Source organism: Lepisma saccharinum, chromosome 2 (genome assembly GCF_977018435.1).
Source record: "Lepisma saccharinum chromosome 2, izLepSacc3.1, whole genome shotgun sequence".
Lineage (NCBI taxonomy): Eukaryota > Metazoa > Arthropoda > Insecta > Zygentoma > Lepismatidae > Lepisma > Lepisma saccharinum.
This window is the reverse complement of record NC_139230.1, coordinates 144,338,737-144,353,670: the sequence shown is the minus strand read 5'-3', so window position 1 is coordinate 144,353,670 and position 14,934 is coordinate 144,338,737. Positions and strand designations below refer to the sequence as shown.

At 37.6% G+C, this 14,934-nt stretch overlaps 1 protein-coding gene across 2 annotated transcripts in view; it reads right to left on the bottom strand.

Moving 5' to 3' along the window:
* LOC145984524 (uncharacterized) overlaps window positions 1-14,934 on the bottom strand; it is a 223,622-nt gene that overhangs the window by 16,347 nt on the left and 192,341 nt on the right. For both annotated transcript variants that reach the window (XM_083118181.1, XM_083118180.1), the window contains exon 3: window positions 11,806-12,062. In XM_083118181.1, coding sequence (XP_082974307.1) covers window positions 11,808-12,062 — 255 coding nt within the window. In that variant the 3' untranslated portion in view covers window positions 11,806-11,807. The remainder of the gene's footprint in view (window positions 1-11,805; window positions 12,063-14,934) is intronic.

The following is a 14,934-nucleotide window of genomic DNA, read 5'->3' as shown; positions in this document are numbered from 1 at the left end:
ATTTCGAGAAGCTATTTTGATGGTAGGAGGCAATCACGTGCCACATGCAATGTGCAGAATTAAGTTAAGTGGAGCTAAGTTTGAAAGTGGTTCTTTCAAATATTGCTAATTTAGTGGAAAGTTTGTTAGTTCTAACACTTTCTGTTGAAATAAGACAAGCATTTTGGGTAGAAACAGTGGCAAGTTAATGATCATTCTCAGGTTTTGCATTTTTTAGATGCCACTCACTACATAGTTATTAGTAATTTTTTATTGCAACTGCCTTGGTAGCAATAGCCATTTACATATGTTAATTGGCAATTTACAGTAGGCAGGAATGGGGGTAGTAGGCCCCCACCCCAACTTTTTGCCACTTTTGGCCCCGCACTATGGCCTCATAATGCTAAGTCTTGTCTATCAAGAAAAGCAAACTGTCCTTGAGCCCCTCAGTTTTGCAATTTGGCATTATGAAGGAATGGACATAACATACTGCTAAATATAATTGTGTGTCTGTGTGTATTAGTATATCAAAATAATCAATATTTTAGGTGTGCAGTCAAGAGAATAAACAATACATATCTTAAATATAATTACATACTGCATCCTGAATACAGATATCTGACATGTGAATTAGTCATAATATGTGCATTAACACAACTTATGAAGAACAACTAAAAGAAAAAGTTATAACCTTAAATCCTGGAAATCAACTGAATAACCATTAAGTTTCTAAGGGAAAAAATGTGTAGAAGGGAGATCCATTGAAGAGCGAATCAGTCTGTATTCAGTTAAAAAAAGAGGGAGAGGATGGGATTTCAACTTTTCATGCTCAACAGAAAATAAGGATACCAATTGATCCATAATAACTTACTGATAATATGCCCTTAAAAACATGTTGACGTTTATGAAAACATCCACCTTCCTGCGCTTCAAGCACATTTTCCCCACAAGTTGTGAAGAAGATGATTTTTTTGAGAACTGTTCGATATTATGCAGGGTATTGTAAATAAAATGTCGCATAAACTGCTCAGAAATTTGCCTCATTCTGCTCAAACTTGATGGTGATTTCCTCCAGGTGGAGAAAAGCCCTATTCAGTGTTTCAAACCTACCTGATTTCAAGTCGAGCATGCAGAATCGTAAATATTCTTAACATGCAGGGCCGGTGACACACACTGTGTGTTGTCGGCAAAGCACTTTCAGTGCTGGGTGACACACACAGTGTGTCATCGGCTTTTACCGAGTGAAGCCAATGTCACACAGTGTGTGACACTGGCATTGTTAATTTGCATTCGCCATCTGTGAATCAGTTGGCATGAGAGGCTGTATTTGTTCCGGCCTCTGAGGGATACACTACTGCATTTTGTGTTGTTGCTATGGAACCATATGCTGCAGGGCATTCGAGAGCAAAAAGACAATGTACTGAATGGGCTAACAACAGGACATTGAAAGAATCAGAGTTACTTAAAACTGCCCAGGCATCATTCAACATCTCCATTGAAGAATGTGTTGATTCCAGGCCCATGGGCAGTATTTTTTTTTTCTGGAGGGGAGGAGGAGTCTCATCCCTTATCAGTAGCCACTATCTACAGGTGAAATATTGGAGGTATGGAAGCAATGAACATGAATTTCTCAGTATATTACAACTTATTGTACAAGATCCTGCTAATGAAGTAAAGTTAAATACACTCTCAAATACTATTGAAATTTGATATTTGTAGGATTTGGGGGTAAGGCTGAAGCCTCCCCCTGTCTACATGCCTGGTTGATTAGGAAGACTCTTGGCATAGAATGTATGATGTACTGGATATGACAGATGAGTCAGATGGTGAAGATAATGATGGTGTTGGTAATACTGGAAATGTTTCTAGTGATGGTGGTATTATCAGAAAAAGCCTTACCTCCTGTAGCAATGCCGATGCTTATGGAACATCTTCCATCTAAGCTTGACAGAACACATAGAAGAATATGAAGGTTTTGCAACCAAAACAACATTCGGAAGGCACCACAATATTAATATTACTGCACCGAATGTGAAGATCAACCTGGACTGTGTTTGGAAATCTGTTTTGCACAATTCCACAACAATTGAGGAGTTGTGTTATTGACTGTGCAGTGTTGTAAGTGTATATGGTTACCATTTTTTAAAGTGGTCTATCACATTCATTGTTTTGGAAGTTTTCTTCACTTTTTATGGTCTCTTATGTGTGCAAGAAAAGAAAGTTTTGTCTGTATTTGTAGTTTACTAAAGCAAGTGTATTTTCATAGAAGATACACTCTTTTTCAATTTTGACTGAATGGTATTTGTTGTAATAATAATAAAGTTTATCATTAGCGATACTTTTTATTTTCCCCAGAAGTTTTACAGTTATAAGTGATATAATACCATGGCACACACCATGTGCCACTGGTCTCTCACAAAAAAAATATGTGAAAGGTCAGTGACACACAATGTGCGAGTCCTCCAAAATAACGAAAATTAATTGTACAATTGTAAATCAGGGTAACAGATTTTGACATGCACAATGCATCCAGATAATTGCTTATGGCGTATGCAATGCAAAATGAACGTGTTCATCCAATTTACTATTACTGTTTGAGTGTGTGTATTATATTAGCAGTTCATAGTTTCTAAGTTCATGGAATGTATGAAATTGAAAACCTTTCACTGCAGCATTTTTCATTTAGCTGAGGGACCGACTCAAAGTTCGATATTTCAGCTTGAGCAGAAGTGCAATGTTGCTAAGTTTACAATTTCAGGACTGAGAATTATTTTGGGGTGCTCAAATAAGAAGTTACAAGGAGTACATTAAGAAACGTACATTATATATCACCTATACATTTTGTTACTTGCAATTCCTTTCCTTAATATACCTCTTTTAAAACCTCCTGCTGGCTAAGAGTGGATGTAGCACAATTACACTTGCAGGGAGGATAAAAATCATGATTTTTATTTTAAAATTTCATTTTATTTTGATTTTTTTTACAAGCAAACACTTAAAATTGCTTGTAAGGTTTTCAGCACCATACGTATAGATATAGCTATGTTTTCTACAGAAAGACTTTTTCTGGTAAATGGCCCTGTAAAGTATTTGTACAGTTTGATTAAAGCAAATAAAAAATGTACATGTAAATATACATTCTTCGGTTTCTATCAGCTGTCATGTACATTTACAGTTTGATGATAATGACACTATTTATGGTTTAACATGATAAATATTTTATATATTATTCTACACAAAATGTTTGCTATTTTTGTATATGAAAATTAATGAATTTTAAATCAAGAGAAATTTAAATGTGTTTACAGTTTACATATTAATTACATTTCCTTCCATATGACCTTCACCCCATCAGTACATATATATTTTGTTTCGTTTCTTTTGCTTTCTTAGAGCACACCATTAAATGATTATGAAATTAATGTACTTTTACCACAAGTGATTCTGATATCTATAAAATCCTTATGTACATTATTCTATAAATTACTTCTTTAAACTTGATATAAATCAATCTACCTAGCACTTGCCCCTTGTTTTTCTTACAGGATAACAGCATGTGTTGTCCTCTGATAAATGTTGCAGCTGAGGCTGTGCCCTCCTCAAGTGTCACCTCAAATAACGTAGGTGGCACCTTCAGCTCTTCTTATGTTCCATTTTTCACAACTTCACGTTTCACCCTTGCTTATGAAGGCAACAATTGTGCATAGCAACAAATGCAGTGTGAAACATATAGTGTCAGCAGTAATATAAAGTCCAGCTTGTGCAACATGTGCCTGTAAAGCAGGGACGTATGTGCCAGGAGTCACCACATTAGAAAAGCAATCGAATGAAGAAGGCAAAGGGAAGTATTATTCATGACCAAAATGCTCCTAGAAAAAATGTGCTGTTGGTGAAGACGGTAGAGTGTGTCTTTATTGCATGGAAAGACATGTCAACACATCACCAGTGCAAAACACACATGAAGAATGCACAGAAAATGAACCAGGACAAGATAATTTTGTTTACGGTAGTTACCCATAAAATCTACTTCGTATGAACTTTATCTGGCAGTTCTATTTCCAGTAATATATAAATGTTTGTCTTGTGAAAATTATTTGCCACATGCAAGTTTGAATTATTTCCATTTTTAAACAGAATGGTTAATTATTTCTTGCGTTTGAAATAGCTAAATGTGTTCATAGATGTTCTATATGATATAAGTTTATTTGTCCGGCACCATGGTAATGCGGTCTAAGGTGCAAGCTTTGGGCTCCAGCTACGGGACATGCAAAGGTTTGAGTCTCCTGGGTTTCTTGGGCTGTATATGGGACTGGTGGTCATCCATCATCGTGAGGAAATTGGGGAGCTATGAATGGGTAGCGTAACTCTGTCATAGAAAACCTACAACAATGACTGGGGGATTCGTTATACTGACCACACATCACCACATAACTGGTTGGATAATCTTCCAAGGTGGGAGTGAGGCCAGCAGTTGGTAGGTAGGCATTAGGCCTCACTGGCTTTTATACCATGGGTTATTATTATTATAATAAGTTTGTTTATTCTCAAATAAGTGATGTGTACACTCTGGCATTCATTATTAATGAAGACTTTTTCTTTTCTTGTTTTTGCACCACATTTCTGCCATGTTTGGCTAGCTGTGATGACAAGGATGAATTGTGACATAAAGTTGATGAAAGGACATTCATGAAGATAATTTCCATGCCAAAGCTAGGACACTATGGCCATGTGCACACAGAACACATAAGAAAGCATATTGGCAGGCAGCAATCTCCTGAAAATGTTGAAAATCCCATGGTTTCAAGTTGAAATTGCTTGGAAACCTTGTAATCAAGGGGTCCCGGGTTCGATACCCAGTGGACACACATGACACAGAAGTTCGGATCCCACTTTAAACCGTAGGTTCAATCCCAATTAGCCTTACTGTGCATAAAGTGGACTTAAAACACCAACTCACCCATTCATTCAAGTGGCATTGTTCAAACTGGTCAGCAAAATCTGTAGACAGAAGTCCTAAATCACATGATCCATGCTTTTTAGCAAGCAAGCCATTGTTTGTGCCTTTTGCTAAGTCAAAGTACCAACTAAGGAAAAAGCTGCTGTACCAGTCACTCTCACCTGCATGCATGGGCTGTTATGTTAGGGATTTTATGGCTTTGAACTGTGCATACCATCCACCAACCATCTGCTATTCCCCATCTCTTATGTACACATGGCCTAAAGGAGATTTCACATTGAAGTGAAAAATGACATATTACCACCAACTTTGTGTTCTCGAATAGACACTTTCCCTCCAGTCTGTAGAAAAGAATTCACTGTGCATGGGCAACATGTCATGTGTTGCTTGTCACTTCAGTATGAAATCTCTCTTAACATTTTTTAAAACTCATTTATTTATTGAGAAAATTTTAGACACAGAACAAATGGCTATTTAAAAGCGAAATTGTCAACATTGACAAGAGTAAAATGAAAAATAACAAAATAACTCAAAAAAGATTAACAAAATAATAAATCAAAGATATCTGATATTATTTACCAGCATGATTTCTGATGGAAGACAGGCATGCTCTGAGAAGAATGGAATAGGAAAGGAAAAAAAAATGTGTGGTTCGATGATGAATGCAAAGCAATATTAGAAGAACAGAATAAAGCACATCAAAAGATACTATGAAGAAATACAAGGTCCAATAACATGGAATATGAGAAAGCTAGAAATGATTAAAAAAAAGTATTCAAGCAGAAGAAAAAGGAAGAGGAGGGAAAAGAACTGGAAGAGATCCAGGATATGTTCTTAAAAATGAAGCATGTAATTCTATGAAGGAGTACATAGAGTGAAAGGGGGATTTCAACCTTGAACAACTATTTGTAAAGACTAGGATTGCGGGTGAAGAAAGATTAATACCATATCATTCTACAGAATGATGGGATCGAACCAACCACTCCCAATAGATTAAATGGAAAATGTAGCTATTCACCATTCATCCTAGTTAATGATGAGACCACTTGTCCTCATGACAAGTTGTATGCTTGGCTGCGAAAGGTACAACTGAAATACAATACCTAAATATACTACTAGAAATGGCAAATAGTCACTCGTTCAATTTTGTGAACCTTTGAACTTCAATCATGCATGTTATGGTTAGGATAATTAGCTGTCTACACTTAAAAGAACGATGATGATTTTTAGGAAACGTAGAGTAAAATAAACTAAGCTCTCTCTCTCGGCTTCGTAGGTAGTTCACCTAAGTTAGTCAGACTGCTCCTTCTCTCCTTTCCAAAGTGCTGTTGCCTGTCTCTAATCAGAACCAAAAGTGAGTCCCTTCCCAGTTTGTATGTCCCTCTCAACACCTCTCTCTGCAGACTTCCTATACGCTGATCAGTCAGTTTTTACCTTCCTACTCATGTAAGCTGCTTCTTGTTTACCTGATGTAAACCTTGCAGCCCCAATATATCAGTAAGTGGAAGTCTGCGTAACACACGACTGTGCATAATTCAAATACCTGAGAGGACTGGACAGCTGGTGTAAACAAGTGAATGAACTTAGGTGAAATGAAGCTTAGAGAAAATTAAAATAAAAATAAAGAATAATCCTATGGATTGATACGATACTAGTGACATGGAATGAATATTTCAGAACGCTCCTACCTCAAGGAGAAGTACAAGAGTACATGTATGAAGGACCTAAAGTACTAATAGCCAAACCTACATTCCAGGAAGTTATGGATATTACATGAAAATTAAAGGATAATAGAGCACCAGGAGCCTGGGCATTCCAGGGGCAGAGCTGTATGCCACCAGGCATATCCCCAGGTTGCTGATAGGGGGATGGCCAGTAGATATGCTGGCTTGCTGGAAACAGTTGCAGACAAGCAGCAGTAGCAGGATTGGAGGAGGCAGTGAGATGTGGAGTGGCATCTGTGCCCCAGTAAATACTGCAAGACTCCGAAGAAAATCCTGCGATGTTCCGAGATAGAGCCGCCATTAAATAAGCTCAACCCATGCTGCCTTGCAGGGAGGGAAGGGATCCCCAAAGGCTAAGGGAAGGATAGATACCCTGACAGAAATCAAGGGTGGGGCAGACTTGTAAGGCATAGTGAAGCCAGCTGTCCTAGGGGAGTAAACCCTAAACTTATCCTGGTCCACCAAGAATGGGGATTGGGCTTGGGGCCAAGAACCCCATCCCACAAAAAGAACCACATTACGTGACCTCAAGGAAATGTAGCCAGACAGATCTACCGACAATGAACTGGTGTGAATAATGGACGAGAATTACGGAAAGGGAAGGGATCTATTTGTAGGGAGCTGGAATGTACTATTTTGTATAGAGCAAGTGCAATGAGGATATTACTGGATCAGCTAAATAATTATAAGCCTGTGATATTGGCATTGCAGGAAGTACATTGGATTGCGGAAGGAGTTTTGGAAAAGAAAGAAGGAGCTGTCTTCTATATCTGTGATGAAAGGCTGCATATGCTAGGAACCGGGTTTAAAGTACATAAACAACTAAAACATCTGGTGATAGGGTTTAAAGCTATAAGTTCAAGATTATCGACACCAAGAGTTAAAGGAGAGTTCTTTAATTACGGTATAATCAACGCTCATGCACCAACGGAAGTATCCACAGATACTTGATGTAAAATAAGATTTCTATGATGCGTTAGAGAAAGCATTTGATGATTGCCCAAAAAATGACATAAAAAACACTAATTGGGGACTTCAATGCCCAGATAGACTTTGAAGATGTGTATCAACCAACAATTGGTAAACAAAGTATGCATAAGTAACAAATAACAATGGTATGAGGCTAATAATGTTTGCAGCATCTCGGAATCAAGTAATAGCAACAACTCTATTCCAGCACAAAGATATTCATAAAATGACATGGAGAGCCCCCAATGGAAAAACTTACAATCAAATTGACCACATGCTGATAGATTGTAGACATAGATCAGATATCATTGACATTAGATTGTACAGAGGGACTAATATTGATATTGGTTCTGACCATTATTTGCTTATGGGAAGGTTTATAACAAAAATATCTAATAGTCAAAAAATGAAGGCAACTAGTATGATGAAATTTAATGTCACGCAGTTCAGAAATCCAACGGTGGTTGAGAGGTACAGAAGTAAATTACAAGCAGTGGCGTAGCATTATAGTATGCCAGTACGCCTGGTGTTCTCAGATTTAATATTTCAAAAATGCATAAATGCTGTGAATATAAAGTAAAACGTGACTAATTTCATATATGTTTGACCTTCATGGCATTATAATAGCTATTTTTCGCGATCCGCTTGCAATGCTCCACTAACAACACTCGTTCTAGCATTTTTTTCAATGCCTTTCCTGGCCGGACGCCGAGCAGGTTCGGCGTAAAGGACTCTATATTCCTTGCTGTCTTTCTGGAGGGAAAGCTTAGCTCTCTACATCAAGCGCGTAAATGCTCTCTCATACGCCAGCGTATGGAGCAGAAGTCTACCGTGATTGGTTCATGTGACCTTTCCTGCCTTCTGAAACACACGACAGCGGTAGAATCCCTACCCGGTTCTTCGCGCTCATGCCACTCGTGCTATGTGATGTTACAATATGCAATATTGACTGACGTAACTTACCGAACTCAAATATACCACTTCTTAATGGCCACTGCATTGTATAATTTATCACACGAACAGCGAAATGCATTAAAAACTAAAAGATCAACACAGGTTTTGTCAAATAAGTTGGTGAAGTCCTCAATGGTATAAGTTCAGCCTATGGCTGCTCTACCACTTAACCCGCAAAACTATTCTTTTATTATTATTATTATTATATCGTTTGTATCTAACTGCTTAATATTGTGTCAATGGAAATGTTTAGCATTCATTTGATAACTCTTAACATCAAATGGTCTCTGGACAAAATTATTTTAAAATGTTGTTCAACATTCTCAAGATGTAATAAACAGTGGTCTGAATTATTAATCGGCACTGTTACGTCAGTTGAGTGTACGATAGTTGGATCATCCGCCCACCTCCGTGTCAGTGTGTTTTGCACAGCGCGCCAAGACAACAGAGGCCCCAGATTCGAATCCCGGCGTGAGCACGGGTGTTCTTTGTGAGTGTCACTTCAATATCATCACTCATATTTGTATTCGACATTAACCAAAAGTGGTAGAAAAGCAAAGCAAAATAAACCAAATCAATCAGAAGTTGGATCATCCACAACAATGACGTCTACTGTTGTGCAGAGGCGCTTGTGATTCAGGTAGGCTTTTAATGACTTGCGTCATGCAGAAAGGTATAAAAAAAGGTATAAAACACCAGAGTTCAAAACATTTGTGGCATAGTGAGGCATCTCATTTTCTAGCTAAAACATGCATGGATGATGTTTTATTGAAAACCCAGCTGACTTCAGGCAAATAAACAATACCTGTGGCAACTAATACCATAAGTAAATTATTAAGCAAGAAAGGGCCGACCCTTCCTTCGGACTTGGCGTTCCCACCCAAAATGTTCATGCTACGCCACTGTTTACAAGAGGGATTCATCGGGACAAAACCGGCAGAAGTGGAAAATGTAGATGAGAGTTGGGATGGATATAAGCTTAGGATTTGTAATGTAGCAAAGGAAATACTTGAAACACAAAAGGTAGCATAGAAGGAAACTTGTTTCGACGAAGAATGTCAAAATGTTACTAAAAAAAAGAATGATATATATAAGAGGATGCAGCAAAGTAGTGCAACAAGGAGAGTAAGGGAGGAATTTCGAGAGAAAAGAAGGATTGAGAAGAGAGTCCATAGGAAGATAAAAAGGGAATGGATGAAGCAGGAGATGAAGCAATTAGAAGGCCTGCATGAGCAGAAGAGCCTAAGGCAGATGTACAAGCTGGTAAATAATACAAAAGATGTTTTTAAGCCAAGGACAACAGTCTGTAGAAATGAAACAGGCGATATATAGTGACAGTTATGAAATTTTAGATCGTGGAGAAGGCATTTTAATGATTTATTGAATGGCAGTGCAGATGTAGAAGGTTTACTGGAAGAAGAGTTAAATGAAGAAGAGGAAGAGGAAGGAGAAGAGGGCAGAGAAAGTCCAACATTAGATGAAGTATGAGAGGCAGTCAAGATACTGAAAAATAATAAAGCACCTGTGACAGATAATTTGCAGGCAGAGCTACTTAAGCATGGAAGCGAGAGTGTCATTAGAGGCTTGAATGAAATAATAAACATAATTTGGAAAAAGGGACAGATGCCAAGTGAATGGAGGATGGGTATCATATTACCTATCCACAAGAAAGGTGACAGGATGGGGTGTGCAAACTATCGTGGAATTACATGCTGAACGTTGCTTACAAAGTATTTGCAAGAATCATATATAACAGACTACTAACATATGTAGGAAAGTGCATTGAACCATATTAATGTGGGTTCAGGCTAGGAAAATCGACAATTAACCAGATATTCACCTTAAGGCAAATACTGGAGAAAACTCTGGAGTTTGGGACAGGAACAAACCATGTATTCATTGATTTTAAATCTGGATACAATAGCATAAACAGGGCACAACTATATCTGGCAATGGAAGACCTTGGAATTCTAATAAAATTAATAAGAATGGTGAGGATAACCATGGAGGGATCTAATAGTAGGATAAGGGTGGGAGGACAATTCTCAGAACCTGTTGAAAGACAAAACGGACTTACAGAAGGTTATATGGGAAGCTTGGGTGCAAATTAGGGGTACCATATATTACAAGTCAATCCAGATACTAGCATATGTGGATGACCTGGATATAGTAGGAAGATCTCTACATGCAGTAGAAGAAGCATTTTTGGCCATAGAAAGGAAAGCAAAAAAGATGGGATTGGTGGTGAATGAAGGGAAGACTAAGTACATGGCAGCAGGTAAAGCACATGGATATAATGCATCACCGACCATAACAATTGCTAATTATATCTTTGTTAGAGTGGACTCTTTCAACTACCTGGGTTCTGTTGTGACATTTGAGAATGATTCACAGGAGGAAGTAAAGGCACGACTTATAGCAGTGAATACGGCCTATTACGGACTACAGAGACATTTTAAGAGCACATTTTGTCCAGAACAAGTAAGTTAACACTTTACAAGACATTGATAAGACCTGTATTGACCTATGCTGCCAAAACTTGGAACAGTTCAAGGAAAGATGAAAAGCTGGTAGAGACCTTTGAAACAAAGATATTACAAAAAAAATTGGGATCAGTATGCGAGAATGGAAAATTGAGAAAACGTTTCAATAAGGAACTCTACAACTTATATCAAGAATCAATAGTTATTGGTGTAATAAAGGTGGCAAGGTTATAAGATTTGATGTAAGATGGTTATAAGCATGGACAGTAACCAGGTAGATTGAAGAGATGCTAAGAATATGGAAGAGAAAGATATTAAGGAAGATATATAGGCCAATTTGAGATAATGGTGAATGGCATATGAGAATGAACCAGGACTTGTACAGTAAATACAACTCACCTGATATTGCCACCACAATGAAAACCTGGAGATTCTAATGGTTTGGATATATGATGAGAATGCCAGAGGAAAGAGCTGTAAAGAAAGTGTTCCAGGGTAAAACCTGATGCAATGAGGAGAGGAAGACCCAGAATGAGATGGCAAAATTTGTAGAGCAAGACTTCAGGTAAATAAGAGTGAAGAGATGGAAAACTTCAGCTGTTGATCGAGGAGAATGGCATCAGCTGTGAAGAAAGCAATGACCAAACTTTGAGAGCTGTATGCTAAAGAGAAGAACCCACAGCTTTGTTGTTTGACAAAAAATAAGAAATTAAAAAATTAAAACATTGTTATATCTTACATTCACTTTGTGCGTCTGTGTTGAACAGGAGAGGATGAGGCTGCTTCATGTGATGATGCTTTCATTTGCTGCCGAGCTTCAATCTTTCTTCTCAAAGTTAACAAAGTGGATGGACTAGCTCCAGTTCCTGGTCTCACATGCTTTCCAGTAAGAGGGCGTGCTGCTCGTCGACGCAATTCATTCGTTTCATCATTTGTGGATGTCGATGTTGCCGAGTTTAGAGTTGTATTGTCATGTAGTCCCAATCTAGGGTCACACTGTAAAATAAAGTGCAAAATAGAAGTACAATAGATGCTACAGGAACGTATTAAGTTATTTCACCTGAAGTAAATCACTCCCCAATCTATCAATGCTCTCATTTAAATTTTCTTGATTGATTTAACTATAGCTTGCATGCCAACTCTCTTCAATAGTTGATTCAAAACAAAACTCCTTTGCATAATTCTTAATCTTCCCAAAATAATCGGCCTCCCCAATGGCAGAGTAGTAGCATTGTTGCCTTGTAATCAAGAGGTCTCGGGTTCGATACTCGGTGGAGGCACAAAGTGGTTCGGATTCCACTTTAAACTGTAGCTCTAGTCCCGATTAGCATTACTGTGCATAAAGTGGACTTAAAACAACAAATCAATCAAATCAATCAATCCCAAAATAATCAATTTAGAAAATTGTCCTTATCAGTAAAATCTTGTGTCCATAATTTAATGAAATTATGTTTTGTGTTGTGTCATATGTGGTCTGCTGAATGGTCCAAAATGGTTGATTGATTTGCCGTATCTTACTTTGCTTTTCCGTTGCTTTTGGCTAATCGCGAACATGAAGGTTGTTAAGATAAAACTGATGAAAGGAACACAAATGGACAAGCACACAACATATGCCCCACAGAGGATTATACTAGCCGAGAGTCCAGTCACCAGAACCTCATTGGTCTGCATTGATGCAGTCCATGGATTGGATTGATTTGTTGTTTTAAGTCCACTTTATGCACAGTAAGGCTAATCGGGACTGGACCTACAGTTTAAAGTGGGATCCGAACCACTATGTGCCTCCACTGGGAATCGAACCCAGGATCCCTTGATTACAAGGCGACGACGCTACCACTGCGCCATCGGGGAGGCCTTGATGCAGTCCAGCAGGGCGTACTATGTGGAAGTGAGGTTGACATTTGGGTGTCTTCATAAAGGGTCACCCCTCACACCCTGTGTCCAAAAAGGATCCCTTAATACTTATATTAGTTTTACTTGGACTTGATCTTTCAAGATATGTAGAGTATTTTTTAGGAAAATAACACACAATAACCAAAATTTTAAGGCACTGATGATAATATGGTCCAAGTTGTTGCAGATAAATTTTTGGTTTTGTATCAAGTGTGGTAAAATAACTACAAAAACAGAACCCTGAGCCTGTTTGACCATTTTCTTTGATGTAGGATTGATCCTGTGATCTACTGAACTGCATACTTAAATTCAAGTTAAGAATGCTTCCTTTTCTTTACCATTTTGGTAAATAATAATTATATCAAAGAGGAAATTAAAAGAAGGCTTAATTCATGTATTGCGTGTTACTTTGCTATTTAAAAAAAATATGCTCTCATCTAATATCAAAGAATTGAAAGGTTAAAATTTACAAAACGGTAATTTTGCCTGTAATTTTATATGGATGTGAAACAAGGCTCCTTCCACAAAAAGAGGAACACAAATGAAGAGTTCTTGAAAATCAAATTTTAAGAATGTTATTTGGACATAAAAGAGATAAAACAACATCTGAATGGAGAAGGCTACATAATACTGAAATGCTTTAGCTAAATCCATCCCCTGATATTGGAATAATAATTAAATTGCAATGACTTTGTTGGGTAGGCGATGTGACATGCGTGGGAAAGGATGGAAAAGTTTACAGGATTCTTGTTGGGAAACCTGGTGGTAGGAGACCTGTAGGAATGTCAAGACAAAATGGCATGACAATTCTTATGTACAATTTTTATGCTCACATTTATATTGATTGATTGAATTGATGTTTCAAGTCCACTATATGCACAGAAAGGCTAATCGGGACTGGACCTACAGTTAAAAGTGGGATCCAAACCACTATGTGGCTCCACTGGGTACCGAACTCAGGACCCCTTGATTACAAGGCAACGACGTTGCCACTATGCCATCGGGAGGTCCACTACATTGCTTCATTCAATAGAATAAACCTGAAAGAAATAGGTTGGATGACCAGACGCGACTTTGCCTTGCCCAGGATACGGACACAGGGAATACGCATATGGCTGCAGCAACAAACCGTCGGGTTTAGGAATGGTTGCTCACGGATATTTCTTGCACACTGTATAATTTTCTACATAACCTCTTTTTGGATATTGACTGGAGGTATAATACACTTATATCCTACATATACATACATTTTTCTGTATTATTGTGATCGGCATCTCCCCTATCCCCGCCAATGATGCCTATAGTTTTGAAGTCTTGTTTATTCTATGGTTGAAGTTCCTTGAATCATTGTTAACACCAAATATGAAGCAACAATATCCATACAACTTTATTATATACTCCTAATAAAAATCATGCTTAGATATGATTGTGCATATTAAAATAAAACAAACAGCCTTACACCAAAAAAATGTACTTATGTTCTTAATAAGTAAACAGGCTACATCAAGAATATTTACTCAAGGTAAAAAATGAACAACTCCACTGCTCAAAATCTCAACTCCTTAGCAAAATATGTTAAATGATGGAAAATATTACTTCTTTTTTAGCGCATTCTAGAAAAAAATGAAAATACTTTTATAAATATTATTATTGGATATTTATCCCTTTAAGGGTTGAGAACATTTAAGATTTGGATATGATTAACCATTTTGCGTTGAATGTCAAAGGCAAGACAATGTATGCGACTCAAACCTTCCTAGGGATAACACACATTTTGCCAGTAAGAGGAAGAAAGGAAATAGTTTTTACAATATGAATTTCTGGATATTATATGCAAATTTAACTTTTTTGTATGCTAGATATCAGCAACAGACATCAACAAAAATGCAATCATAACAGAGAAAGAATTCAGTTAATGAAATACGAAAATGCACGTTTGCTCGATAGTGCACACTCTTCATTGCTAATTTGTCTT